Source organism: Pogona vitticeps, chromosome 6 (assembly GCF_051106095.1).
Source record: "Pogona vitticeps strain Pit_001003342236 chromosome 6, PviZW2.1, whole genome shotgun sequence".
Classification (NCBI taxonomy): Eukaryota; Metazoa; Chordata; class Lepidosauria; order Squamata; family Agamidae; genus Pogona; species Pogona vitticeps.
Genome location: NC_135788.1, coordinates 95,413,950 through 95,440,594, shown reverse-complemented (window position 1 = coordinate 95,440,594; position 26,645 = coordinate 95,413,950). Strand labels below are relative to the sequence as shown.

The 26,645-nt window shown below is 41.8% G+C and overlaps 1 protein-coding gene across 26 annotated transcripts in view; it reads right to left on the bottom strand.

Annotated features, from left to right (window-relative positions):
• SRCIN1 (SRC kinase signaling inhibitor 1) overlaps positions 1-26,645 on the bottom strand; it is a 310,186-nt gene continuing 283,541 nt past the window's right edge. For 15 of the 26 annotated variants that reach the window (XM_078377916.1, XM_078377917.1, XM_078377920.1 and 12 more), the window contains 9 exons: positions 25,838-26,147; positions 23,927-24,185; positions 22,816-22,970; positions 22,154-22,306; positions 19,224-19,331; positions 16,797-16,871; positions 13,320-14,618; positions 8,475-8,615; positions 1-2,936 (listed from right to left, as the gene is read on the bottom strand). In XM_078377916.1, the coding sequence (XP_078234042.1) occupies positions 2,802-2,936; positions 8,475-8,615; positions 13,320-14,618; positions 16,797-16,871; positions 19,224-19,331; positions 22,154-22,306; positions 22,816-22,970; positions 23,927-24,185; positions 25,838-26,147 (2,635 nt within the window). In that variant the 3' untranslated portion in view covers positions 1-2,801. Of the gene's footprint in view, positions 3,186-8,474; positions 8,616-13,319; positions 14,619-16,796; positions 16,872-19,223; positions 19,332-22,153; positions 22,307-22,815; positions 22,971-23,926; positions 24,186-25,837; positions 26,148-26,645 lie in introns of all 26 variants that reach the window. The other 11 variants (XM_078377928.1, XM_078377929.1, XM_078377933.1 and 8 more) reach the window with 9 other exon arrangements.

Genomic DNA, 26,645 nt, shown 5'->3' with positions numbered 1-26,645 from the left:
TTGTTGTTACATATTTAATTTTTTTGACTTTTTTTTTTACACTTTGTTATTCAAAAAAAGATTCTCTTAAAATTTTTATACAAAAACGACTGATTTACAAAAAAAGGGAAAAGAAGAAAAACCATTTAAAAAAAACCAAACACCCACATTCTCCCCACCCAAAAAAGAAAAAAAAAGAGAAAAGAAACATTCCCATAATAAAATTAAAAAGGACAAGCTAGTTGACAAAACAAGGAATGATTACATCTTGTATTATGTTGCATACAGACTCATCATTTCTTTTCTTTTTACATTACAACGCCATGTTGCTAAACATACAGATGCACACTCACATGTGCCTACATGCCATGTCAGATTCATTTACTGTCTGTGCTTAACATTTCGGGGCATCACATTAGGGGAAGCTCTCCTGAAACTCCACATAACTGAAAACAAATGGGGACTCTGCAAGGACATTGCTGTATGTTGTGGAGTTCCCTGGTCCCATGGCATTTATGCAGGATGAACTCTACCCCAAGGCTGTGCCCATGTATTCTCTTTAAAAAACATTACCTACCCACCCTGGCATGAATATACACATGCATTTGGTACTTTTATTCAAAGAAACCTTTCCTGACTCTGAACCACGCTACCCTTGTCTTGCTAAGCCCACTTGCCTTTCCGAATTCCACGTCTTATTCAGCCATTAACGTACCACATTCTTTCCCTCCCCCAAATATTGTCCCATACCTTAATTGTCTTCTTCACTGTGCTGTTTTTTTTTTTTAAATCATCATTTCCTTCTGTGCTTTTCACAACCCAAATGTCATGCAGAATCTTTAAGAAAAATGCTAACGTTTCCACATCGCATTGGTCAAGTGTGTATGTGGGGGAAAGACCCGTAATTCTGACTGGATTTCTTTCTTCAGAGCTGACTTTTCTATTTCAGTCCAAGGTGCAGGTTGTCCGTGATGTGGAAATAAATTTCAACTTTTCACTAATCACTCTATAAACAGTAAAAAAATTAAAAAATAAAAATCTACTCAGCTGGGCCAAGCCTTCCACAATCTGTTACATTAAGACATAATCTTGTTTGGAGGCATGGCCTGCCCTCTTATAGGCAACCCAATGAAATAGAAGACCTGCCGAGCAGTTCTTGGCTTCTCTTCAGTATCCTGTCATTTTCTTTTAGCTCTGAGGCCTGCATAGGCAAGAGGTCAGCCTTCGCAACACCATCTCTTCAGCCATCTTGGCTACAGAATGGGTTTGCTTTTCACATGGGTCTCCACATGAGACTTCTTTTCATAAAGGAAACTTACTTTGGAGTAACTGAGCAAAGTCGAGTTGCCTGTTCATGATGGGGACCATCTCCATGCCAGAGCTTGTAAAAGTTATTTTCTTGGGCTTAATCTCTGAGCATTTTCTCATTAGCATGACAACTGTCTACCAGAAAGCTACCAAACAGTAACTTTTATATGCTCTGCTCTATTCCCACCCCTTAAAAACACACACTTAGAAATGGCAGAACACTGTTTCCTCCCCTTCATTCCTCTGAAAATTCTCCTCAAACTCTCCTTTCTTTTCATTACCAGCTTCTTTGATACCCTGACACCCTCTTCTCCCTGACTTTTGCCTCCTATTTGGTATTCCACACGTTTTGAGGGCTCCTTCCCCTCTCACAGAAATGGCAATTGAACAGACATTTAAAGTGCTACATTGTGGATTAGTTTCATAGGAAGCATGACTTTCTTTCTGTGGACCCTGTTCTGAACATCTCTCAGACAAACTTTCTGCTACCTACTTTGGCTGTGTCCCTTCTTGTAACAGTCTCCTCCCCATTTTTAAAATTTTATTTTAATAGTTGGTTGCTTCTGCATGGTTGAGAAGATGGGGTGAGGGGGGGCATTATTACAGGCTGAAAATTCAGTGCTTTTTTTCAAGTCTTTGCTCTTCTTCCAAATTTAATCCAATGACTTGGAAGAGAAAAAAACAGATATATCAACTTGTAATATACGCATACACACGCATACCCCCCCACTCCAAAAACAGTCTTTAATACAGCAAGTAAACAACAGAAACCCACAAAATGGAAGCACGCACATGCCCCAAAGTCAAAACACCACCAAATGACTCAGCATACACAAAGATCCATGTTAACCAATTAATTACAAGTATTTTTTCTTTCAAACGCAAGGAAAGGTGAATAGCAGCAAATGTCCACAAGTTTCTGAGGCATCTTCAGAAGTGGGGCCCCCCTCCCACTAAATGTTTCTACAGTGACTCCATTCTCTGCCCTTATAGGCGTAGCAGAGACTACCACTGACCAGCAATATTTTTACTCTGAGGCTATAGAACTGGCAAAAATCCTTAATGTTATTAACAACATAAACTGCCAGAGTAGAAAAGTGAGGCAGGAACTAGTGAGGAGTGAGGGGAAGGGAGAGGAGAGTGAGTTCTGAGAAGAAACAGAAAACACCAGGTCAGCCATATTGTAGAAAGGAAAAGAAAAGAATAGGGTGGTCAGTTGGAGAAGGGTGTGAGATGGTCAATTGGCCATTCTGGAGTGCACTGTAATATAGAAAGTGACCCTTTTGAGGAACAGGAAACAAGTCAATAAATTAGTCATTTTGGAGGAGAAAGTGAGACTGCAGGTTGGCTGCTTTGGAGGATCTTGAAAATATCTAAGGGGAAGGACCTTCCTAGGTGGCTCAGTTGTGATATGGGGCAGAAGAAATCAGAACAAGTGAGACGCAAGCCTTCCCCAGTTTCCCCAGTAGCAGTAGGTAGGAAAACAACTGAATGAGAAATTGGCAAAGGAGCTTTTAGAATGAAATGGAGGAGTTCCGTGACCCAAAGGAAGTCAGTACTGGGATGGAGGTCCTGCCCGAAGTAGGTTTTTCTGAGACTGGGCTTGAAGTCTCATTCATCGTGCTAGGATCCTTGGTTGCTCTAGTGGCCTAGAAAGAAAAGCAAGATTCAGGGAAAAGAAGAAGGACAAGGGAGGAAAAGGAGAATGGGAAGGGAAAAAACATTTTCTTCTCAAAAGTGAGAAAGAGAGAGAGAGAAAGAGAAAGAAAGTGAGAGAGAAATAGACAGAGTGGGTCTAGTTAGGAAATTTTCTGTTATAAGCAATAACATTGGCTTGGCCTGAGGCAAAAGGTCCATTTGACAAAAATGTACAGGATGAGTTGCTTTCTATAGATTTACTGGACAAAGGGAAGGAGTGATCATTAGAGGAGGTAGAGGAGACAAAAGAAGGCAATGAAAAAAAGATACAGAGGGGAAATGGACAAACATTTAGGCAGGCCATAGAAGGGAGAGGAGGGCAAAGGAATGGGGAGGGACAAGAATTGAAATGTTAGTTTGTGGCCATGGACACCATGTTAGAACAACAACAATAATCATTTAGTTGGGGTTGAAAGGGGAAGTAGCAGGGGAAAATAGAGGTAAGGCAAGAGGAAACATTGAATGCAGGTTACCACAGAGATGCTGTTTATCAGAGGTAGCCCAAATGGACTGTAGTTTCTTGCTCTGGTATGTTGGAGGAATCAGTGGGTGCCGCCTTGTTTGGCAGAGGCACCCTCAATTTGCAATCTTGAATTTAGATTGGGCACAGAAGGAGGGGAAGAGCTGCTCTTCATGTTTAATGACAAGTCTGGTTAACATTTCTAACTCTTATGGTTGCCGGAGGGGGGGAGAGAAAAGGAAAGATAAATGGCAAAAGATATACAGGTATAAAATACAAAGCAACTTGAGTTTCTTTTTGTAATTATTATCTTTGAAAACTTTAGATAAAGTGTAAGAAGCAGACTGCTCTTTCAGCCTAAAAGCGTCTGTCTAGGGACTTGTTTCATTTTTCTTCCCATCTAGAGGGCAGGACATATGAAAATGGTTTGCAGTACAAAGTCTGTGTGGATTTTGCATATAAAAGCTATAAGCAAGAGCACACAGGAATCTAACTTCATGCTACTGTTTGTTAAATATTCAAAGACTACCAAACCAGAAGGGAACTAAAGGGCAAAAGCTAATGCAGGAGGAATCCAGACATAACACCTGCTTATCTACCTACATTGCAAGTAAAAGCTATTAATAATAATCATGTGCTGTCAAGGCCGTTCAGACTTATGGTGATCCTTTTCTGAGTTTTCTAGGTAGAGAGTACTCAGAAGTGGTTTACCATTCCCTTCTTTTGGGTTCACTCTGGGACTGTGCAGCTTACCCAAAATCACACAGACTGGCTCTGCTCATAAGAAGCCCAGCAGAGAATTGAACAACCAGTCTCTAGCTCCACACCCAGAGACATAAACCACTGAGCTATCTAGCCAGTCCTTTTCTGATTATTTTACTGACGATTACCCCCGAATATATGACCTGAGGTTTTAAGAAGCACTCCTATCCCATAACTACAAGGAATGTAATTAATTCAAGCACGTGTTGCTTTAACCTGATTTTACAAGATCTCTAGGCCTGAAAGTTCCATAATCCTTCATGTCTGCTCCTTCAAAGACATTCCACAAGGGAGGAAAATTTTTACCTCAGAATTGGCTCCTAGACTACTGACTCTAAAAATGCCAGCTACACCAACTGGACCTTCCCCTCCCACTGCTGCCATTCTGCTACACAAAGAACTGAGAAGAATCCAAATCCAAATGACTTTATACTTTCAAAACAGCCATGTGCGTCATAGGAGGCTCTCAGTCATCTGGAGGCCAAAGCAGGTCACCCAGTTCGTAGATGAAGATATGGGTGAGATCCTGCAGGGTAGCTGCATACAGAGAAAGGTAGCTACAGATCCGTTTTGTGATGACAGTAGTAAAGAAGGTGTGCCCTTAGAAATGTTCCATGGCTACCACTTGGCCAAACAGCACCTGTGCTTTGTGGCAAAGGGTTCAGGCTGTGGTTAGTACTGGGATGCAGGAGCTGTGCAAGGGGTAAAGAAGCTGTGCAAGGAAACTGCAGAGGGCAGGCTGCATTTCTTAGTGACAGTCTCATTTTGCTCACAACACTTGTCTCAAAATAGACTGAAAAGCCAAAGGAAGGAGGCCAAACTCATTTGGGTAAGAGGGCATGGCATTCTGTTTGCATATGTGCTACAAAACGAGCAGAACCAGGGTTTTGTAGAGTAACAGATTAGGAACACAGGAAAGGAGGCATCCATGGTCATTGCCTACCAAAGAGATCCACCATGACAAAAGGGAAAAACACGGGGGGGGGGAGGTAGGAGTAGGAGGAAATTCTAGGAAATGAGCTAGTTTGTCAAATGTGCCATGGGAAGGAAGAGGGAGGGGAGAAGCACAGAGGCAGTGGTGGGTGAGAACAAGTCAGGTCTTGAGGAACAAAGCAGGGAGGAACAGGTAGAAATGTGCTTTAAGGGTTGAAATGTTGCTCGTTGTTACCTTGCTTTGCGGCCTGAGAAAGTTGGCCAGCCACTGGGCACACTGTTAGCATCAGCAAGAATACAGAAGTGTGTGAACCCAGCTGAACTCATACTGGCCCAACCATTAAGACCCCAACCAATGCTAAAATACTTAGGTAAACCTGGCGACAGTGTGTGGATAAACAGTGAACAGGGTTCCCATGGGGAATAGAGAAGCATTGTTTCTCAGTGTGCAGCTATCTATATTTATTAGCTACTGTATATTAAACAGGCAGTAACCTAATGCTGAGATAAAAGAAGGCACATGTTAATGTTAAGCTAGGAGACTGGACTTGAGAATGCATTAAAGGCCTAACTACACATTTATTTGTATATGGTTTACAGCCACTGGATGAGATTTTTAAAAACGTACTCCTAAATGAAGGAGATTACTAGGACCACAATACTACTTTAATTTCAGCCCTATTGAACTCAACAGGACATACTGTATTTCTGAGTAGACATATATATAGGATTGCACTGCTTATCTTTATCATAAGACAGTTGCAAAAGACTAGACTGTAGGGGTAGGTCTTTTCTGTGTCCTTATGTGCCACAGAATGATCTCCCACCTAGTCCTAATGGCCATATAGTGGAATGTATCTTCGGTAAAAATTAATAGACCATAAATGTTCATAATGATTTTAAGGACTGTGTAAATAACAACAACTTTCCTATTTGGTTTTCTTTGAAGTTAACTAAATAAGCTTTTGACCTGCTTTGATTCATTTTAACAGTACAGTATAGGAGAATCCCCACTAAATAATATCTTTGTAAAATCATGATTCAATTATCGAATTATCTGTCTTTATGACAGATGGGCTATGCACAAGTCCTTTGTGTAGCCAAGACTTGTCATGGCATAAGACATTTCTATGCATACTGCACAGAGGGATACCACACATTTTCCGGCCCACCTTCAAGCAGCAGAGGCTGGACTTATATCAGGAAAGAAGGGCTGGTTTTGCTATCAGCTGTCTAGGGTCCCAGGTGCAGTACTTTACTTCTCCAACTCCAAGAATGAAGGGCAACCCTTCATTTATGTAAGAGATAGTCAAAAGATGGCAAGTAGTTTAAGCTTGCACAACTACATCTTGGGTTCTATGTTTTGCACTCCATACAGCAGGCATGGGGAAGTTATGGCCCACCAAATGTTGTAGGGCACCAGATCCTGACAGCCCCAGTTGGCATGGCCAGTGGTTGAGCATGGTGGGAGGTGCAGTCCACACATGGCTCATTTATTTATTTAAAATATTTTTACCCCAACTTTCTCCTTCAAAGGACCCAAGGCAGAATTGAGAAGCATCCTTTCTCAATGTGCAGCTGTCTATAACATCCATGCTCTAATGTGGGATAGAGGGGTAGTTAATTTTACCTTTCTTCTTAGGATGGTTGTTGCTGTTGTTGATTTCTAATGTCAAGGTAGCACTATGGTGCCACACTGAAGAGACTTGATTGTCCTGCAACCAACTGGGCCAACTGATTTCTGACAGTACTCTTCCTTCCATCACCACTCCCGGCTAAATTATTTAAAAAAATGTTGGGGATCGACTTGGTGAGGAATCATCTCCAGCTGCTTGCCCACTACTTTGCAGGAGGCCCCTCTGGATAATACAGAGGCGTGCTGTATTTTCTGTTCCCTCTGGAATCCATTACCTTCACACAGAATATCATATGCATGCACAATTTGTACATGCATAATGCAGCACCATTCAGTTCAACGGAGCAGACAGCCCTGCACATGCAAAGAGGTGTCTGCTTAGAGCAGTTCTCTGCCCTTGTAGTCCTTGTGGAGAAGGGAGTCCAGAACTTGGGAAAGTGCAGCCATCCTGGCTGATGGATTCTGGGAACTGCCCTCCAAAGCAGTTATTTTTACAGACTATGACAGTGCCATGTACTGTATACATTAGAAGGTTTACAACTACTTAGCAGACTCCTTACAGGTTTTCCAAGGGCCATCTAGTGGTCAAGTCATTATTTTCCTTCCTCTTTCCACTATGCAGCCTTCTCCTGTCTTTCTCTGCTGAACACCCAGTGCTTCTCTGTGCGTGCCACGACCAGGGAGGGAGTTTGGGCATACATACATGGACGTGTAGTGAAATGGGGGTGGTGGTAGTGAAAACATGAATTTGACTGTGTCACATCTAATATCACTGCCTTTCCTGAAAGGAAAAAGGACCTCAGATAACGTACTCAATTGTGCCTTCTTAAATGTATGCGCGTTTAAAAATACTGCCATCCAATTTGGATTGGGGTGGGATATGATTCACCTACCCCAAACAGAACAAAACAGCAAGGTGAGCAACCGTGTATTTAGGATTGCATGGACCATGACTGGGCAGGGAAAAAGTCTTACCCTTGTCAGGGTAATGGATTCTACTTGGGAGCCCCCTGGACTCCAGGACATTCCTCCAGAAGTAACAAGCACATGGAACTTTAGCAACTGAGAAATGTAACTAAGACACAAGGAAAATTTGAGTCCTGTTCTGACCTCACAATTCACACACACACATACACACACACAAACAAGAAATGCATTTTAGCAGGCTTGGTTCTGGCCTCTATGGAGATCAGCTCTCCTGCTATATCCACTGCTGCTGCCACTGGAATAATGTGTATCCCTTTAAGACCTCGGAAATATTATGTGTTGGGAGGCTACACCTCCAAAAATCCTCTAGCTGTCTGGGGGTTTCTGGGACATTCCCTAGCTCTTTGAGAATTTCTTTTTTAAAAAAAATCAAAAACTTGTTTGAGCTCCAATTTCTTCACACTGGAATTCCCAGTGGTAGACAGACCTTGTGAGCTATAATGGGTAGTACAAAAAAGTACACCCAGCCAGATTCTTGAAATCTACAGTGCAAATTTAGACCATGCTCCCAAAGGCACGCTCTAAATTTTGCCTTCAGTTTGATTCAGAGGCCTCCCCCCTCTTCCATCTCACTCTCTACCCACAACTCTCTCCGGCCAACCCTCCGCTTTCTCTTGCCCGAGCGCAAAACTGAAGGGACCACCTAACGCAACCTTTTCTGCATCCCACTACCCCGTAACACAGTAGTGTGGCCGCCTATATATAGACTACCTGTTGTTGTCCCTGGATGCGCATGTATTCCATGCGTTGCTTTATGTGTTTGCTTTTGTCTGGGCTGCCCTGCTGGGTTTGCTTCAGCCGCGATGCTGGGTTGACCATCTTCATGGCTGGGATTGAGACGCCACCACCACTCTGGAAAGAAGAACAGATAAAAGAATGATGCTGGGCAAAGCTAAAAACAAAAACAAAAACAAGGCTATGGTTCATTTGCATAAATAATAGGTTAAAGGCTTGCCAGTGATTGTGTTGTTGGGAGTACTGCCGAACGAATTGATTGGCATCTGGTGCCTGTCTATCTCTTTCCAATTTTTCTGGCTGCTACAATGGAATATTACAAAAAATTCTAACTTGTGGGGGGGGGAGGGGGAGGAAACATTGCTAGGTTCTATTGAGGAGATGAAAAAGTTGTTTACCTCTTGCTAGAGTTCCTGCAGAGAAGTGGTAGCTATTTCAGTCAAATTTGCTTAAATATGGATTGTACACATGCCCTTAAGCTCTGCAGCAAAGAACAAGAGTTTCCGAAGGCAAGTATATTCCCACCAACATTACCCGACTATGCATTTAATAGTTGTGGCCCTCCTTTCCCTGCTAGAAAAATAAAAAACTGCTGATGCCAGAGACCTGTTAAATTACAAAGCAGAAGCCTAGCTCTAACACAGTTCAACAGAATTTTAATTACTTTTATCCTCTCTTCTCACCATGCCCTTCTCCTTTTCTTTGCCAATCCAGAAATACACAGAAGATTTAGGGAGCAGAAGGAGTTGAATAAAGGTTCAGAGAAGGATCAAAATGAGAGCTGAATAGAAAAAAACTAGAGAAGAATGGGAACGAGTTTTTATGTTTAGCACGTGGGTTTCTTTACACATTTACTCCATTTCGCTGCAAGTAATCCATATGTAGAAACTGGTTCACACCGGCAGATAGCTATGCTTAATAATTCTACAATGGCTTAATCCTGCTGTACATCTTCCTATACACTGGAAGCCCGAATCAGCTTAGAACTAGTGCTAGAAATATGTCAGGAACCATGGAATTTTTTTCAGTATAATCAATTAAAACAGTTGAAAGCAATACCAAATTACTGTATTAAGATTTCAATATCAGCCAAATATTAGCAAGGGCTGTCAAAATATTATTTAACTGTTAAAGGAGGAACAGCCATGTGTTCACCACCTTTCAAAAAACAAAACAAAACCCTGAAGTACCCAGCTAAGTTTGGAGTATAGTGCCAGCCCATGATATTTTGCTGTTTGAAGCAGAGTTCATATTGACACTTGCACCCAAATTAGAGACAATACTTTTTAAAGTTCTGATGCACCATTCAGGTATCCTGCAGTCATCAGTGTCTCTTCCACTCTGATACCACATTGCAAAGCCTATAGAGGTCCAAAAAAACAAGACTACAATTAAAAAGACACAGCTCTGGATTTTAACGCTCCAAAAATGAGCAATTATGACATAAGCCCTATAGCTTCTTTTGATGGACACATATACATTGCTTCCGATCTGCTGCCCAGCAGGTTTGTAAATTTCTGATGAACTATGAAACCTACTAAACCTGTTTATCAGAGACTAGTATGGGAGGATCATCCAAGGGCCTCTTAAAAGGAAACGAGAGTATTTTGTTTTTTAAATTCCAACACAGTCGTGTCTCAACCTGCATTAGGCCAATCACTATGCTTGTATCTTGTGACTGTTCAGCTGGGATATAGCATGGCTTTGACGTCCGATGTCTCAGGCACTGAAATCTTTGCATACATGGAAGGCAAATGCGTTAGAGGAGTGGGCATTTACCTTGATGTGTTGTCTGACCTTAACCTCTGCCATAACCTTGTTAACTTCCTGAAACATAAGTCAAAATCTTTTTTTTCAGCTTCCTGCACAATTGTTCCAGTTTCAAACAACAGAGCTTCCCTGTGTGAACTGAATGTCTTTTTCAGCAAGATTTGTAAAGGAAAAATGACCACAGACTAACACATACACTATCATATCCCTTACTACCTATCGCTCTTTTCCTACAACAGCCATACATGCCTTTATATTTGGGGCACTGTCTACCCATGTATAAGCAGCCTTTCCACAGGTCCAGGTTCACACATACCCACAAGTTGGGTGATGCACAGGGTTGCATATACAATGCACTATTCTTGGCTGCGATCTCTTATGTATATGGTTCTGCAAATCTGAGTATGAAAACATGGGCTGAAGTATGTGGAAAAGTCACCAGTCACACTGACTGGTGAATTCTGGGAAAAGTGGCCCAATAACCCACCCCCATCCCACTCATTTCCATATGCTGATTATTATGAGGGTTCGGCTGGAACATCTCATGTTCTTAAAGCACACTGTGGGCATGAAAAATCTTCCCCACAGCTCTGGATGCTGGTCAAAGGCTAATATGGAGATATATTTCACAACTTTATACTCAACCCATGCCAGTGCTTTACTCTGTGTGCAATATTTCCACAACTTCTTTTACCTAACGCTTTAGAAAATGACTAGAGAAGTTTCCTTCCTTTAAAAAAATGTAACCCAGTTCAGACAGTACACAAAGCTTGTGTAAAATGATTAAAAAGGAGTAACTGTATGCCTAAAAGCTTGCACCCTCCCCCCCATTCTTCTCCTTTTCCTTCTCATTTCCATTAACCACAATTTAATATATTTAATCTGAACCCTCAATTGTGGTCGCAGTTAATTATGGCTTGGTTAAATACATACTTGGATACATTTTATAGTAGAAGGTACATATCAGAGCCAGGTTTCCAGTTCCTGAGATTGTGATGGCTGGCTTAGAACGGCTCTTGTTCTTAAAGCTCATTTGTTGTGGGCATGGGAAACCTTCCTTGTGGCTTTGGATTCTAGTAAGATGGAGCTATATTTACCCGCTGTATCCAGTCCTTGTCAGCTACATATGCACCACTCACAGGTCTTGTGTAAACTTCCAGAACAAAGACCGCTGACATGCATTTAGACATACCTTCTATAGGGGTAGGCATCCCAGAAGGTGGGAGGTGGTTGGGTCTCTTGGATAGAACATTGTATTTAAGCACAGACTGAACAGCCATCCCTCAGGGATAATGCAGCCATAGTACCTGCAATGAGCAGAGGACTCCCAGGTGCTTTTAAAATTCTGTTTCAATCTATGGTCTCAGCAAGGAATATGCCTCTCCATAAGTAATGCATCTCTCATCACAAAAAAGCTCCACATTCACCATTGACTGTTCTCAATCCAGTGGTGGGTAACTCTGGTAGTCTTGGGTGTCAATTTTGTACTTCCAGGAGGATCTACTACAGGCCAAAACCAGAAATCTTCTGCTTTCACTTAATAGAGCTGGGGCTAGGACTTGTTTCAGTGCAAAATCATATTTTTCTATGGTCCGGTTGCGGGGAGGAGGTCCAGGAGGGGTCTAGGGTCACAAAAATTACTATTGGGGCTGCATATGGGCTGTAGTTTGATGACTAGACTAGTGGATTGATCACACGTTAAGGAGAATGCATATCTCCTCCTCTTACAGTATTATCCCTCAAAGCACACTAAACTTTCAAGTATTAGCAGTCTGAAAAATTAGACATGCAAACGAAGTTGTGTGTATGTTCTGGTTCTCTAATGACAGAACAAAACCAGCAAATTTGTCAGTCTTGTACTATAATAAACAGGCTATTGAGACTATCTTGTGTTAGAATAAACAGGCTTTCTTTTCCTTTTAAGGGCACACTGTTTCAAAATATGGAACCAGCAACTCATGTGGTGAGGCTCCTAGTCTAAACTTTAACTAGAATTCACAAAACTATTGCATTTTATTCATTACACTTTAGGTCCAGTTTAAAACTGATGATGGATATGTCCCAAAGACATACCCATACAGGTTTATATGTGGCTAATGTCATGTTTAAATAAGGTTTACTTATGCAGCTTTAGAATTCCAGAATGCCATTACTGAAGTGACATGGCACTGCATGTGTAGGATACAGGACCCAATTTAAATGTCATATGAGCCACAAATAACCTCATACGAATGTGTTTGATTTGCTTGAGAATGCATTTTATACTAAAAAGACAGGGCATAAAAGAAAAAGAAAAACACCCATTCCATGTATACATGAGGAGAGGGAATAAAACCATCCACATACAAAACTGCCTTCTCTGCAGAAACAGGTGAGAAGGGGAGCCTGTAAACAGACAGAAAAATCAAACTATGTTATAGCTGAATGGTAGAAATTTGAACTAGCCTAAAACCAACAAATTTCTCTTTTAAAAATCATGGCAATTGTAGTTTGCTACCTTAGAGGCCTAGGAACCCTTTCAATTTTTCACAGAACACAACAAAAGCAAGATTTCTTGGCTGTGATGGAGACAACAAACAAGTTTATCAATTAATTTGTACTGGACTTCGGTCAAATCCAAACTGCAAAAGAGAAGAAAGTTTTGCCCTTCCATTTCTAGCAAGAGACAGTCCTTGTATTTCAGAAACAGATACATTTGTTGTGGTGAAGAAGAGAGGAGGTAGCACAAGCAGAGACTGGAAATTGATATGAACAGCCATTCTAAAGAAATTAATAATAGGCAATAGGCAATCTACAGAATTCCTTTCATAGAGTGATAGTATAGCCAGACATAAAGAGTAGCTGAAGGAAGTGAAAGAGATCTTATTCTGCTTCTCAGTGAGACTTGAACCCAAAATCCCACTTAAAGTACAGATTTGCAAAGTCCAGCCTTTAGAGGTTTCAAACCTTGTGTCTTAAAAGCAGATGAAATCTTGAGGACAGACAATAGAGAAGCCTTTGAAGAAGGATGTAAAGGTACAGCAGAGCAAGAGGAGTATAAAAAAAGTGAACCTGTGGATCGCTGTTCAACAGGAATCGTGGTTTGGGCAGCAAAGGAGGTTTGGAGCTTGGTCTGTTATTGTTTGCATCACATTGTCTTAAATCCTGGCAATCTAACTTCAAATCCCTGAAACCCGAAATGTTGTGTCTGGGCATATCTGCCTCCGCCTCCACCTTTCTTTTTCCATGTTCAGCCTCTTTCGATCCCAGCTGTCCGAGAAGATTCTGAGGAAATACCAGGTCAGTAGATGTCTTGCAGCTAATTTTACTGATAGCAGTTTCTAGGTCTCTGATGGTCTCTTCTAGGCTCTCCAGTCTTTGGAAAGTGTCCCTGCAAATCCCTTGGCTTCTTAAGGTCACTGCATCAAGAGAAGCACGCTCCTTTTGTTTCTCTGCAAGAGTAATTACCACTTCTCTCTTTATTTCATTCTCTCCCGTGATAGCACCAATAACATCTAGCGCTGTCTGCTGCCTAGATGCTGTGTCACATGTAACAGCTTGTTTGTTCATCAGAGACTTTGAATTTTGCAGGGCAAAGCACAACTCTGAAACACCTGTTAGGTCACCTCTCCGCATCTTTGTGCAAACAATGTCAGAGTCCTTCAAAGTGATAGCCATCTCTTCTAGGCTACGATTGGCTTCTTTATGTTTTGGTTCTTCGGTGCCATTTTTGTTATCCAAACTCACAAATGCTTCATTTCCCTCAGTAGTTGAAGATGATGTCTTATAATCAAGTATGACCTTTGATGAGATGGCAGCTGCTTGGTTATCTGACTTGTGGATCTCAGCTTGTTTGGCACATGTCTGCAGATTACTTGCTTGCTCATTCCCAACATGCATAAATGTGATGTCTTCTCCTGCTAGTGGAAGAACGTTACCTTCTAGTGGAGTTTTAGATGTCTGAAGTATCCGTGTGCTTCCCTCTATCTCTTGATCAATATTATGCGAAAGCGATGTTTCCAGCTCTGGCAGAAATTTCCGAATCCTCAGTTTTGCTGGCAGAGAATGACTGTACGTTAAGGCCTTACTAGACCGACCACATGATGTACGAACCAAAGATTTCAGTTGCTTTTCATTCTTGCTTAGCTTTCCCAAGAAGACATTTGGGCGCTCTTTCTTTTCCACCATAGTCCACCTAATAAACCCCAAATGTCCATCAATGGCCTGGTGGTCAGGGGTCCAAGGACTGCATACCTTCAAGCATTCATCTGGCTGATATTCAGGAAATGGCAAGTTGGACACCCATTCAGAAAGGAGAACATGAGGAAGGTGGGAATTATTATCAGATGGAAGTTTTGAGAATGCTGAACCCTAAGGGAAAATTCAGACAATTATTATTAAGGTGGAAGAGTTTGCTGGGAGAGTCACTGGAACCAGGATGGTCACTGCTCAAAACTCTAAATAGTTTTGACTAATGTGTCCAAGATTTGGTCAATTGGGCCATTCCTTCATCTAGGAAACAGGAGGCAATCCACTGAGATTGGAGACAGAGCAAAATAACTTTTATGATTTATGATGATGACAGGGCTGTGACTCTAATTACCACCAAACTCCTATAAAGTGACATATATGTCATGATTTCAAGTAGAAAAGTAGTAAGTGGGTGCATTTCCCAATTCTTTTGGTACAGCCAGGCTCCACGACCTGAGTTTAGGAAAGGGACTTTCTAGATTACCACTCCCAGAATCTCCTAGCCAGAATGGTGAGTGCTAATACTGTTTGGGGATTCTAAGAGTGGTAGTACTCAAAAGTAAGGGTGCAACTAGATGGCCCAATTATCCCAGAAGAGATCATGTCAAACAAGGTCACTTTGGCTCTGTAACTGGACATTACATAATCAAGATCCAGAGCAGTGTTCATTCTTTAATGTTAGCACTGCCATTGAGTGATAGGAGCCACTCTAAGACATTAGCAGCACCTTACTATACCCTTCTTTTTACCAATGAACAGGTGATACAAGGGCAGGATATGCATGCAGTTCACATTCATAAATGTCAGTGTGATTTGCACAGGAACTTTTCCCAGTGTAGTGAGTTCTATGAGCCAAGACTGTCTCCCAATCTGTTGTGAATAATAGTATCTCTTCTATTTCCCTTCCACCAACCTAGGCTGAACACCCTCAAAGCCAGGCCATGAAAAATTCCTCTCATCAAAATGGAAGAGATTGAGATGCTTTTCAAAATTGAGAGGGCTGTGCTTACTTAGCTGCAGGTACAAGGCAGCAGAAGCTTCCAAAGTTAGTCCTGTCTAACTGTTAAATTTTATCGTCACCTCCTGAAGTAAAAACATGGTCTACAAGTATTATTTCTTGAGGCTGGTTGATGGAGATCAATGTTGCCTCGTAACAATTTTTAAAGTTCTAAGAGCAGCAATGACAACATAAAACTCAAAAACCTGGTATACCACATAAGTTTCTTCAACATTTAAGAGATTTTACCAGGCCCCTGAAGATCACAAAAATATTTAGGAGATGCCTAATCTACAACCTACAAAAATTGCTGTGATGTCTATTAATCCAAGTATCTTAGATTTTCCTTGTGTTCGTATGATCCAGCCATAGAAACAAAGTTCTTTCTGGATTATGTCACCTTTAGTGGAACACTAAAAAGCTGCCTTTCCCCAAATTTTATACCATCTTTGACTGAGTTGGGTCCAGACATCATCATCCTTAGAACAGACCCACCAAAACAAATGGGACTTGTCATTAGCAACTTTAAAAGTTAATTGATTTCAGTGCATCTATTGTAACCAGTGATTCAGTTTTTTCTCATTTTTTTAAATTAAAAAAAAAGTATTTCTCCTAAAGAAATTTAATAACCATTGATCTCTGGCACCTTTATGTGAACACCAACAAAATGCTGCTGAGATAGATCTGTTCTAAAAAGACTCAGGGAGCAAGTGAAGTGGCCATATTCTGAGTCAGATCATGGGCTCACCTATCAGAGTGCTATCTGTGCTGGCTGGCAACAATTGTTCTAGGGGTCTTTTCCAAACCTGCTAGCAAATATCATTTTAATTGGAGATGCTAGGAACTGAAACATAGAAGGTACATTGTGCACAGAAAGTACATTTAACACAGCACCTCCTTTCTGCGGTGCTCTCTTGAAACAGACCAGGAGTTATGTATAGGTCATTGTGCAAGTCTCTGTCTACCATGTACAAAAAAATTATCTTTGCAGGCACATGACTATTTATGATGGGAGGAAAGGGTTGTGAGCAATGGTTGACTCTTTCGACTCCAACCACCAATTCAGCATTTCCATATGTAAACTTACCACAGTGTATGCATGGGTCAATTATCCATACATTTCTCCACGTAGTTCTCAGAGAAGACAGCTACAGAGGAGCTTGAGGGGAATGCACACACATCACTGCAACCCAACTAAGGGGAGAAAGCTACACATTTTAGAGACTCTGTTGGGATGTGTTCGATTCCAGCAGTTCCCTGTGGTGCTTCCTCCTCCCTCTTTAATCGTTCACAAGTCTTACCTGGGATCGCAGTGTCTGGGCCCGTGGGAGGCTGCAGTTTGCCCCAGCTACATGACGGCCAGCAGTAATAGCAGCCTAATAGTAGAACAGTGCAGTGTAAGGGTTACTGTACCCCCTCTTTCTCATCTGTCTTTTCTAATACAAAAAAGAGGGGAAATGTGGGAGGCTTTGGTTGGCCTATCGAGAAAGAAGGTCTCTGTTCTATTTTCCCCTTGATTCTTCCCAGGCAAATTGGAGAGATAAGAGAATAAAGGGCAAGGATATAAACCAAATTCATTGTAATGTATAAGCAATTCAGGACTCTGGAATGGTAAGCAGACACTCCCATCTAGAAAAGATACTTGTTTCCATTCCAGGATGATCCAAAGCATTTTTCTGCCTGAAGCACAGTGATAAATAGCTCTTCTCCAAGTCAAGCCAAGTAGTACCAAAACTCAGGCCGGTCATTTTGACACAGGAAAGAGGAAGTCTCAAAAGCAACTCTTCTCTTTCCTATGACTACAGACTAACAAAATTCTAAAAAACTGATGTCATTTAATAACACCCAAAATCTGTTACCTAGGGTAGGTGGTTTACTTAGACTAATAGGAAGAGCTGCTCCTCTGTGTGTCTGTCTGTCTGTTTTGTTGTACAACATTTATTTGCATGAAAGGCAGGCCTAACTGTTTGCAAAGATTTTGCACAAATCTGTTTGCACAATCCTGCTTGCTACATGCAATGAGTGGCCATATCTCAGATAAGTTACAAGAGAGTCAAACTGCATGTAGCCAAAGGAGGAAGAAATCTCCTCTGGGTTACTGTCAGTATGAATTGAGGGAAATTACTTCCTCAGTTTCAAACATGAGATTTCTAAATGTAACCAAATCCACCTACAATTTCATCAGTTTCTGAGTGCCACCTACAGATGGATAGATCAATCTATTTTCATTTGAGTTTCAGATGTGCTCCTTCTCAGTTGTTGGTGGCTAGAAGACTCTGGGAGTTGTAGTTTTTAAAAAAGTAATTAGTTTGCACTCTTCTGCAAGACAAAGTACAAGATGGAGGAATGGGCACTTGCTAACTACTCAACATGAACAGACATCAGGCTTTAAAAAATGTTGTATTGTTCTTAATGTAAGCAAAAATCCCATCTAGGAAGACCAATACAGTGGTGCCTCGCATAGCGACGTTAATCCGTGCAGCAAAAATTGCTGCTAAGCGATTTAGTCACTATGCGATTTTAAAAAGCCCATAGAAACACATTAAAACCTGTTTAATGTGTTCCTATGGGCAAAAAACTGACCTTAAAGCGAAGATCCTCCATACAGCAGCCATATTCGCTGCCTCTAAAGTGAGGAATCCGCGCGAAAACACAGTGAGCGGCCATTTTTTTACCCAGCGGCCATTTTGAAACCATCGATAAGCTGTTAAAAAATCATCGCTTTGAGATGATTGGTAAGTGAAACAGGGAACCGATCATCGCAAAGCGAAAAAAACGCATAGGAAACATCGCAATGCGATCGCAAAAAGTTCATCGCTATGCAGTTTCGTCGCTAAACGGAGTGCCCGTTAAGCAAGGCACCACTGTACTGCTATAAGGATATGCCTGGATACCTCCTTGCACAAGTAATGTGAAACGCACATTGCTTGTGCTATGAGCACTGCATGAGTAATTTGATGGGGGATCCTGATTATTTTATTTTCTTAATTATACCCAACACTACATCAGACTATTTGAAGTGCTTTTTGCCTAAAATAACTCTTCTTGCTGTACACAGTTTTTGTTTTGATACTTTGATAGTAACAATTTTAAAACTTTCTCTTACTTTCCACGGATTATGAAGCAGGCTGTCAAGCCATGATTAACACTAGAGAAGACATCCTAAAATTGGGAGGAAAAACAATGAGGTTGAAGCCCTCTCTGAATCTCATGGCATTTCCTGATTAAAGATACATGCACATGGAGAGGAAAAGTGGGACCTAACACCCAGGCTCTGCTTTCAGGGCATGGCATGCATTGCAATCAAGAAACCCCTTAATTTGTAAGTGCAAGAAGAGTCATAATGCAGACAAAAAGAGTGAGATCCCACCCAACTAACTATGACTACCACTCTGGATTTCACTGCCATCCAAATTTCCCCAGCATTCTCTGAGAGAGGATCAATACCCCCACCCCACCCCAGATTCATCCCTCTGCAGGAGTTGCGCATGGTTAGTGCCCACTGGGTTTTGTGTTGTGTCAGTACAATGCACGTTACTTTGTGTCAAATGGGTGATGAGAGGAAGTGACAGAGACATTAGTTGGTTAATGTAGAGACAGAAAGAGAACAGTTAACAAGGGCTGCAGAAAAGGAAAAAGAATCTTATTAGAGGTGCAGTGGTGGGTAGCCAGTCAGAAGGGAGGAAGAGAAGGAGGGAGTTGCGATCCGTCCAAGTAACGGCTGTTACCTTCCATCCTTCGGTTGGTACAGTGGCCCCATTGGGCCAAATGTCTGAGGCTGGCGCAAGCTGCTCACAACGGAACTTAGGAATAAATGATGAGCTTCTCTGAAATACCTGAGGAAGTCAGAACATGGAAGGTGGTTGTTTTTTGGGGGGGTCTGTACACAGACACAAAACAAAATAGTGTGGATTGCTGATTTGGGTTCAAGGCAGGTAGCTACAAACAGTACATCAAAAATGGGGTTTTGTAAATAGAAAGCTGTCCCAAACACAACATTTTGGAATTTGACTCTGCTCTCAGTTTCACAAAGGGACTGAAACCAAATAGGTTACGAAAGAGCTGAAATTAATGGATTCGTCATGAAATTATAAGAACACCCACCCTGAAACACAAGCTACATTGGACAGTTTTCTGTGGAAACTACTGATAACAGTAATACTCAGAAACAGTAATAAATAACAATAAAAAGTATTTTTAAACCCTCAAAATTACTGGATAAGAATGTTTTAAATGTCACTCTGTGACCTATATCTGTCACACCAAAACAAAAATTCATGCAACAATATTGGCCCATCTGTAGCTATTTACCCCAAAGGTACTGCAATGCCATTGTTAGAAAACACTAGAGATACTTTGATCTTAAGGTCCCTTCTAGACTCCATCATTTATTGTCAATTGTGTAGCAGCAAAATGCAACAGGTACTGATAACAGGATAGTCTTCATCATTAGTCAGAGTGAGAAAACTGCTTCAGGTGGGACGTTTCAGGGAACAAGACGTCTAAAGTGAGTGTGTATAAGTAACCTGCTTGCTTGCTTGAGTTTAATAAAGTAGCTAATTATACATCACCCTCTTATTGTGCATGACAAATTTATCTGGAAGCAGAAGGTTCCAGGAATGCAATGTGGAAGATCACAAGCCTATGCCTTCTATGATAAGCATGGGTTTACCACATGTAACCAAATACCACAATACAGCTCTACAATATGGAACTTCTATGAGTCAAATAGTATTCTGTGTATCAAGGGCACATGGAAACTTTGAAGAATGCAGCAGAAATATTCATATGGTTGAGAAAACTGGACCAATCAGGCATGAAAGCAATGAAATATGTACAGCTGCAATTAGAACTTAAGATAAATGTAGGGAACAATGAGCTTGTATTGCTTCATCACTGGCATGATATTAAATATTATAATAGTAAATATTTTAATTTCTTGGAGTACTACACATTATCACATCCACAGCCGTTACAAGGAAGTGGAGCTGGAGTCAGCTTTTGAAATAAAATGTAACTTCTATAAATTTCTATAAAACGCACATATTCTTTCTGACATATTTTCAATATTTTATAAATTAGGAGTCAAACTCAAGATAATGACAAGAGAACTTTTGTGTTAAGAAATGCGATGCTTTTTGAATATTTGTCATGTTTCCCCGTTGCTGTATTTACAAAAGTTTTTTCTCAATGAAATTATGATTGTGATGGACCACAGGTCTTCAAATAGAAGGACAAATGGAAATGAACACATACATGTGAGTTTCAAAACCACAGAGAGTTATTCCTGTAAAGGAGGACCAAGTGTAAACTTCAGGTGGCAGCTTTAGGCAGAAGTTTTAGTAACTGTCGTATTATTATTATGCTCAGTCAAGTATTAGGAAAATGAATGGAAATATATCTGGTACTTTTTGGAGGTGTATCAAGTCAATCAAGATTTTACAAATATTGGGCAGTCCTGTGACACACAGAGTTTTTATATGGGAAGAATATTGTCAGTAAACGCAATGGTAGAACAAGTTGCATTATAACACTAAGTTCCCTAGTAATTCTGCTATTTGAAACCATGCACCTTTAAAAAATATGTAATGCTCCTTAAATAACCTGTTAATAACAGTAACACACATATTTTTAGCAATGCATTGGAAAAGGATTATCAGTGGGGATGGCATATTTTGTATTGAGGTCACAATAAACCCTAATTAATATGTCTGTCAAGAAGACAAGCATACTAGTTTTTAACCTTGTATTTATATTGAAGAAATTGTCTTCAATTGTCTGATAGTAGATTTTTCTTTTTTAAAATACCTAGCATATTTGTAGAGGCAAATACATGTTTGAAACATGGCAAGGGGGAAAGCGATGTGGGGTGGAATTTGGAGCATAGAATGATTGGTTTGGACAAAGCTAAGCATTTCTTCTCTTTCTTGCTGCTTTTCAATTCCGCTCTCTTCCAAAAATAGTATTGCTGTTTATACAAAAGGGCATGTGGACCACAACATAGTGTTTGATGCATAAGCCGCCCAGAGTGGTAGAATATACCAGATGGGCGGGATATAAATCAAATAAATAAATAAATAATAAAATAATTAATCCTTGTTGTTCAACCCTCATTGCCCAGTGACAGATGGACAAGCAGAACCAATGAACACCTGTGCTAGAGAAATAATTCATTTCTTTTAAGTAACAGCAACCAAGTAATTTCTTAAGTAGAGAATATGATGAATTTGTTCCACACTATAAACATCTGGAGATGTCTCATATTTGAACAACAAAGGATAGAGTGTTAAGTGATGTAAAATTGAAGAGCATGGGACATATTTCAGGAAAGCATATACATATTTGCTGATATTCTATTAGAACAATGTGCAAAATGCATTTTCACCTATGGAAATATCTGCTCTGGGAAATTTCTCATTGAACTTGTCTAAGTTCTAAAATCTATTCCCCACAACATTTAAGAACTACAGTCAAGATTCTCCATGCTATTAAACCAATGCTTCTCATGTTCGCCAACTATGGAAGCAAGATGTAGCCATTTGGTCAGGTATTTGCAGATAACTATGGAATGGCCACACCTGCAGTCACCATGTATATTCTGCAGCCACAGTTTGCAAACAACTGTTCAGGAGCCCCTCTTATCCCTTCTCTTTCCTACCTCAAGTTCAGCAATAATCCTGTCTTCATCATCATCATCTTTGATGGCAGAAGCAATGATGGGGGGTGTAGAGGCAGGCCGGGCAACTTCTGACACAGTCCTCCTCAGTTTCACCTGCGGCTTCTGGGTCTCCAGCTCTTCGGATTCAGCTTTCTGGAATCAAAAGCAAGGGACTGATGAATGGTAAAGAGGAAAGGATTGGATTGTGGAAGGAAAAGGAGGAGGAGAAAGGCATAGGGCAAGTTTAGTCCAGGGGGAATCTCTGGCTTGCCACTGAGCCAGTCCTCTAGATCAGCGGTCCCCAACTATTTTGGGGCCGTGGACCGGCTGGGGGGAGCAAGCTCCATGCGCGGGGTGGGCAGGGACACCCCTGCACTCATGGTAGGTGGGCATGTCACGTTCACGTAGGGGGATGTTGCACTCGCGGGGGCATGTCGCGCTTGCACGCATGTGCATGAGGGCAACACATCTCCCGCGAGCACAACACGGCCCCCACGCGAGCATGACATGCCTGCCTACCGCAAGCGCAACTTGCCCACCGCATGTGCATGTAGGAGAGCGAAGATCCATATCCACGGCCCAGTGCCAGCAAGCCCACGCACTGGGCCACGGACTGGGGGTTGACGACCTCTGCTCTAGATGAAGAGAGAAGGGTGTCATACCTTCATGAAACTGGATTCCTTTTTGCTGGTGACTATCACCTCGCCTGTGCGGGTGGTTGTGAGTCCGTGGGATGATGGAAAGCTCCGCCGAGGTGGAGGTGGAGGAGGAGACTTGGAGGGCTTCTCAGTCCTATACCTGGGCACTGTCAGCTCTTCTATAGGGAAGTGACAAAATATGATAAAGTCAGGCATTTCATTCATAATATTTCCTTGAGACAATGTTCTGATAATTGGTCTATTTGCAGAGGAAAGGCTTTTTTTTCGGTAATCATCTGTAACTAGACACGGAATGTTCTGTCCTAGACATAAAAAGGGCAGTCTTAATATAACTTTGATGCCATTTGAAAAAAAGAAAGAGACCGGCACCGGGCCACAGACTGGGGGTTGGGGACCTCTGTTGTAGACCATTTGTCAGCAATCCATGGTCCACAAGATGTGTGAAGTTGTGGAGTTCTGTGCATACAGGTGCCCAAGACCAAGCCTTTCATTTTCCAATTTCTTAAATTCTAAAGGACTGGAAAATGGAAGATTTGGAACTCAAGTGTTCCCTTAAATATTCCACTCCACTATTCGGCAAGCTTATGGGAATCTGTTTGTGCTGGGAAAACAATGGACAGCTACGATTCCTTGCAGACCCCTCCCCATAACACACAGCCATGCCCTGAAAGGGTTTTTTAAAAAAAGGGGGGGGGGAGAGAAAGAATTTTGGGCTTGGTGAATTTCCTACATATAGACATATTTTAGGCATTTGGAAGATTATGAACAGATATATATTTTTGTTCTTCTTTTGAACATCATATTACTGCTTCTAATTTGATTGTATCATCTTCTCAGCAGTTGTGTTCTTTTCAAAAACGTTTTATTTTATCAATTAAAACGACTTTTAAAAAAGCAATGTAAAACTATAACCTATAGAGTGGTCCTGACCCGACCAGATAGGCAGGATATAAATAAAATAAATAATAAATAATAATAATAATAATATATTCAATCCTCAAGACACACTACAGCATTTTAAATTCCTCTCTCTTTGTCTTTCTCTCTCGCCATGCATAAAGGAGGAATGCAAAATCCCACACAGGCTGCATCCAGCTTTCGGCACAGGCCTTACCAGATCCCCGCCGGCCATTGGGGTCCATTTTGGTTGTGGTCTTCTGGGCATGCTGGGGTTTGGTGGGCTTGTGCTCTGGGGTGGATGCGGCACTCCCACTGCCACCACTGCTGGAGGGCTGCTTGTGCTTGGCGGCAAACTCCAAGTCAGGGATAGCTTTCATCAGCTCCGCTTGGGTTTCTTCCAGGAGGCGGTTAATGTCTTTAGCACTGTATTGGGTCAAGGCTGCTCGCTTCTCTTCCCAGTCTCGTTCAGCAGCCTGTAAAGCAGAGCTAGATTAACCATTATGTTTATTGTTCTATAGCACAGCCCCACTGCCCAATGCTTGATTTCTAAAATGGGAGGAGCTGGGATGGGACAAATAGAGAGGACTGCTGTCCCTTTAAGGGAGTGAGAAAGAAGGCTTTGCCTTCACACTTGTTATTCAGATGTCATGAAGAGAAAGGCTCATCCCAAGCTATGTTGTGGTGCAATGGCAGCGATGTTTCTAACACTGATGGACTGAGCTGTGATGGACATTAACTCTTCTTCTGCTCAGGGAATAATAATAATGGTATTGGATGATGTGAAACTGGTCAATCCATCTGGGATGCAAATCTCACAGAAAGAGCTTTGTGAAGCATGCAGAAGATTGAGTAGTGGAGAGAACACTATCATGGGATATATAAAATGTTGTGAATCAGGTGGTTATATGATCCCTGTAACCAGACCCAGTTAACAATCTAGCTGAAACATTTTGGACCCACTGAAGTTTCAGAACACTTTCTAAAGGTAGACCTACATAGAGTGTGTTACAGTACTTTGGCTGGGATATGACACCATGGGATATAATAAAGCTGGTAGATTTGGGGTGCCATTAGGTAAAGGTTCCCCTTGACAATTTTTGTCCAGTCGTGTTCGACTCTAGGGGGTGGTGCTCATCCCCGTTTCCAAGCCATAGAGCCAGCGTTTGTCCGAAGACAATCTTCCGTGGTCACATGGCCAGTGCAACTTAGACACGGAACGCTGTTACCTTCCCACTGAGGTGGTCCCTATTTATCTACTTGCATTTGCATGCTTTCGAACCGCTAGGTTGGCGGGAGCTGGGACAAGCAACGGGAGCTCACTTCGTTGCGTGGATTCGATCTTATGACTGCTTGGTCTTCTGACCCTGCAGCACAGGCTTCTGTGGTTTAGCCCACAGCGCCACCATGTCCCCTACTTGGGGTGCCATTAAGAGCGTCAAAATGAGAGGGAGGTATATGAACCATAGTATACAATCCATGCACCATGGATTGTGGGTTTTGCTGTGGAAGCCCCACTGGAACTAGACAAAAGCATGACATTTTAACAGACGGGGTGGATAAGAATTTCCCAGTGGATTGCATCCCATTTTAATGCATGGGAGGAGAAGACACTAATTCCTCTGTTATGCTTCAGAATGTTGGTGGCCAATCTTATTGGTCACCAAGATTTTGTTTAAATGTCCTTTTTTCCCAGACCCTGCTCCTTTTGAAAGCTTGCTCACATATGGGCTGATCCAAGTTTTAAGATCTTCAGAAGAAGCCCTGCCATCAGAGATGGCTTTCTTAGTGGGCATCCCTAGATTAGAATTTCCGACCAAAATGGGCTAGCGTAGTGCTGTCTCTGTTGAACTTCTGGGAGACAAAGACCTATTTTATTCAGGCCACTTTTTGTCATGCACCTTAGTTTGTTGTTGAAGGGATGTTCACCGGTTCAGTGCTACCTACATCGTTTATTGGTGTGATTTTTTTAATTGATTTCCTATAATGCTTTAATCTGGATTTTGTATGAAATGTGTAAATTGAGTGTTGTTAGCTCCTTGAACATCACTCTTGTGAGAAAGTTGCAATGTAAATTTAACAAAAATGCATGCCTATGTGCGTACATGTAAACGTAGGCTGCTCTCACCTCCACAGACACTGATCTGTCCACACTCCTCTTGCTGGGTATATCAGAGCCTGTCTGGGTCTTGACGGCAACCATCTCTGAACCTCGGGACGGGTTGCTGCTCTTGCACACATGGCTCTGCCCTTGACTTTGCCCAAAGCTGGATGTGCTTAAGCTGTCCGTAGAAGTGGATAGGTCATGGAGGTTCATGGGGGGACTGGTAGGTAGTTCAAAATCCAAGCTTCTGCTAAAGTCACTTTCTGGCTCCACCTTCTTGGGAGACTGGCTAAGAAGGTTGCTGGATGAGTCCCAGACACCTTCCTCTACTTGCCTGCCAAGAAAAGAGTAAAAGAGATCAAGGCCAAGCCACAAGGCCTCTGAGACAAACCCACACGCGTGGCAGCAAATTTAAAAATGGCTGCTGTGTTTCTTTGCCCGGAGGGGCCATTTTTTAAGCAGCACATGCTATATATGAATAGCAGCATTAATAAAATGGCAGGTGATGGGACTGGAACCAGGGAGGATAAGAGAAGCTGCGCCATCGGGGAGAAGCAAATGTGGGTGCCATGGCAATAGAGGTAATGAGGGCAGGAAGCCCTAGCTGCTGGAAGGGGGCTTTGGGGACCAGGAAGCCAGATTTAAAATAAATGTCTCAATTATACTGTCCAAAGAATGGTCTGGTGACACCTGGCATCATTTCAGTTTGTGAAATTAAGCAAGGATAGTCCCAGGCAGGACACAGAAGAGAAACCACTTGGATACATCACATAAGCTATCCGCAGGAGGCACAACGGCAAATACCAAGCCACCCTGTTGTAGCAGTTATACT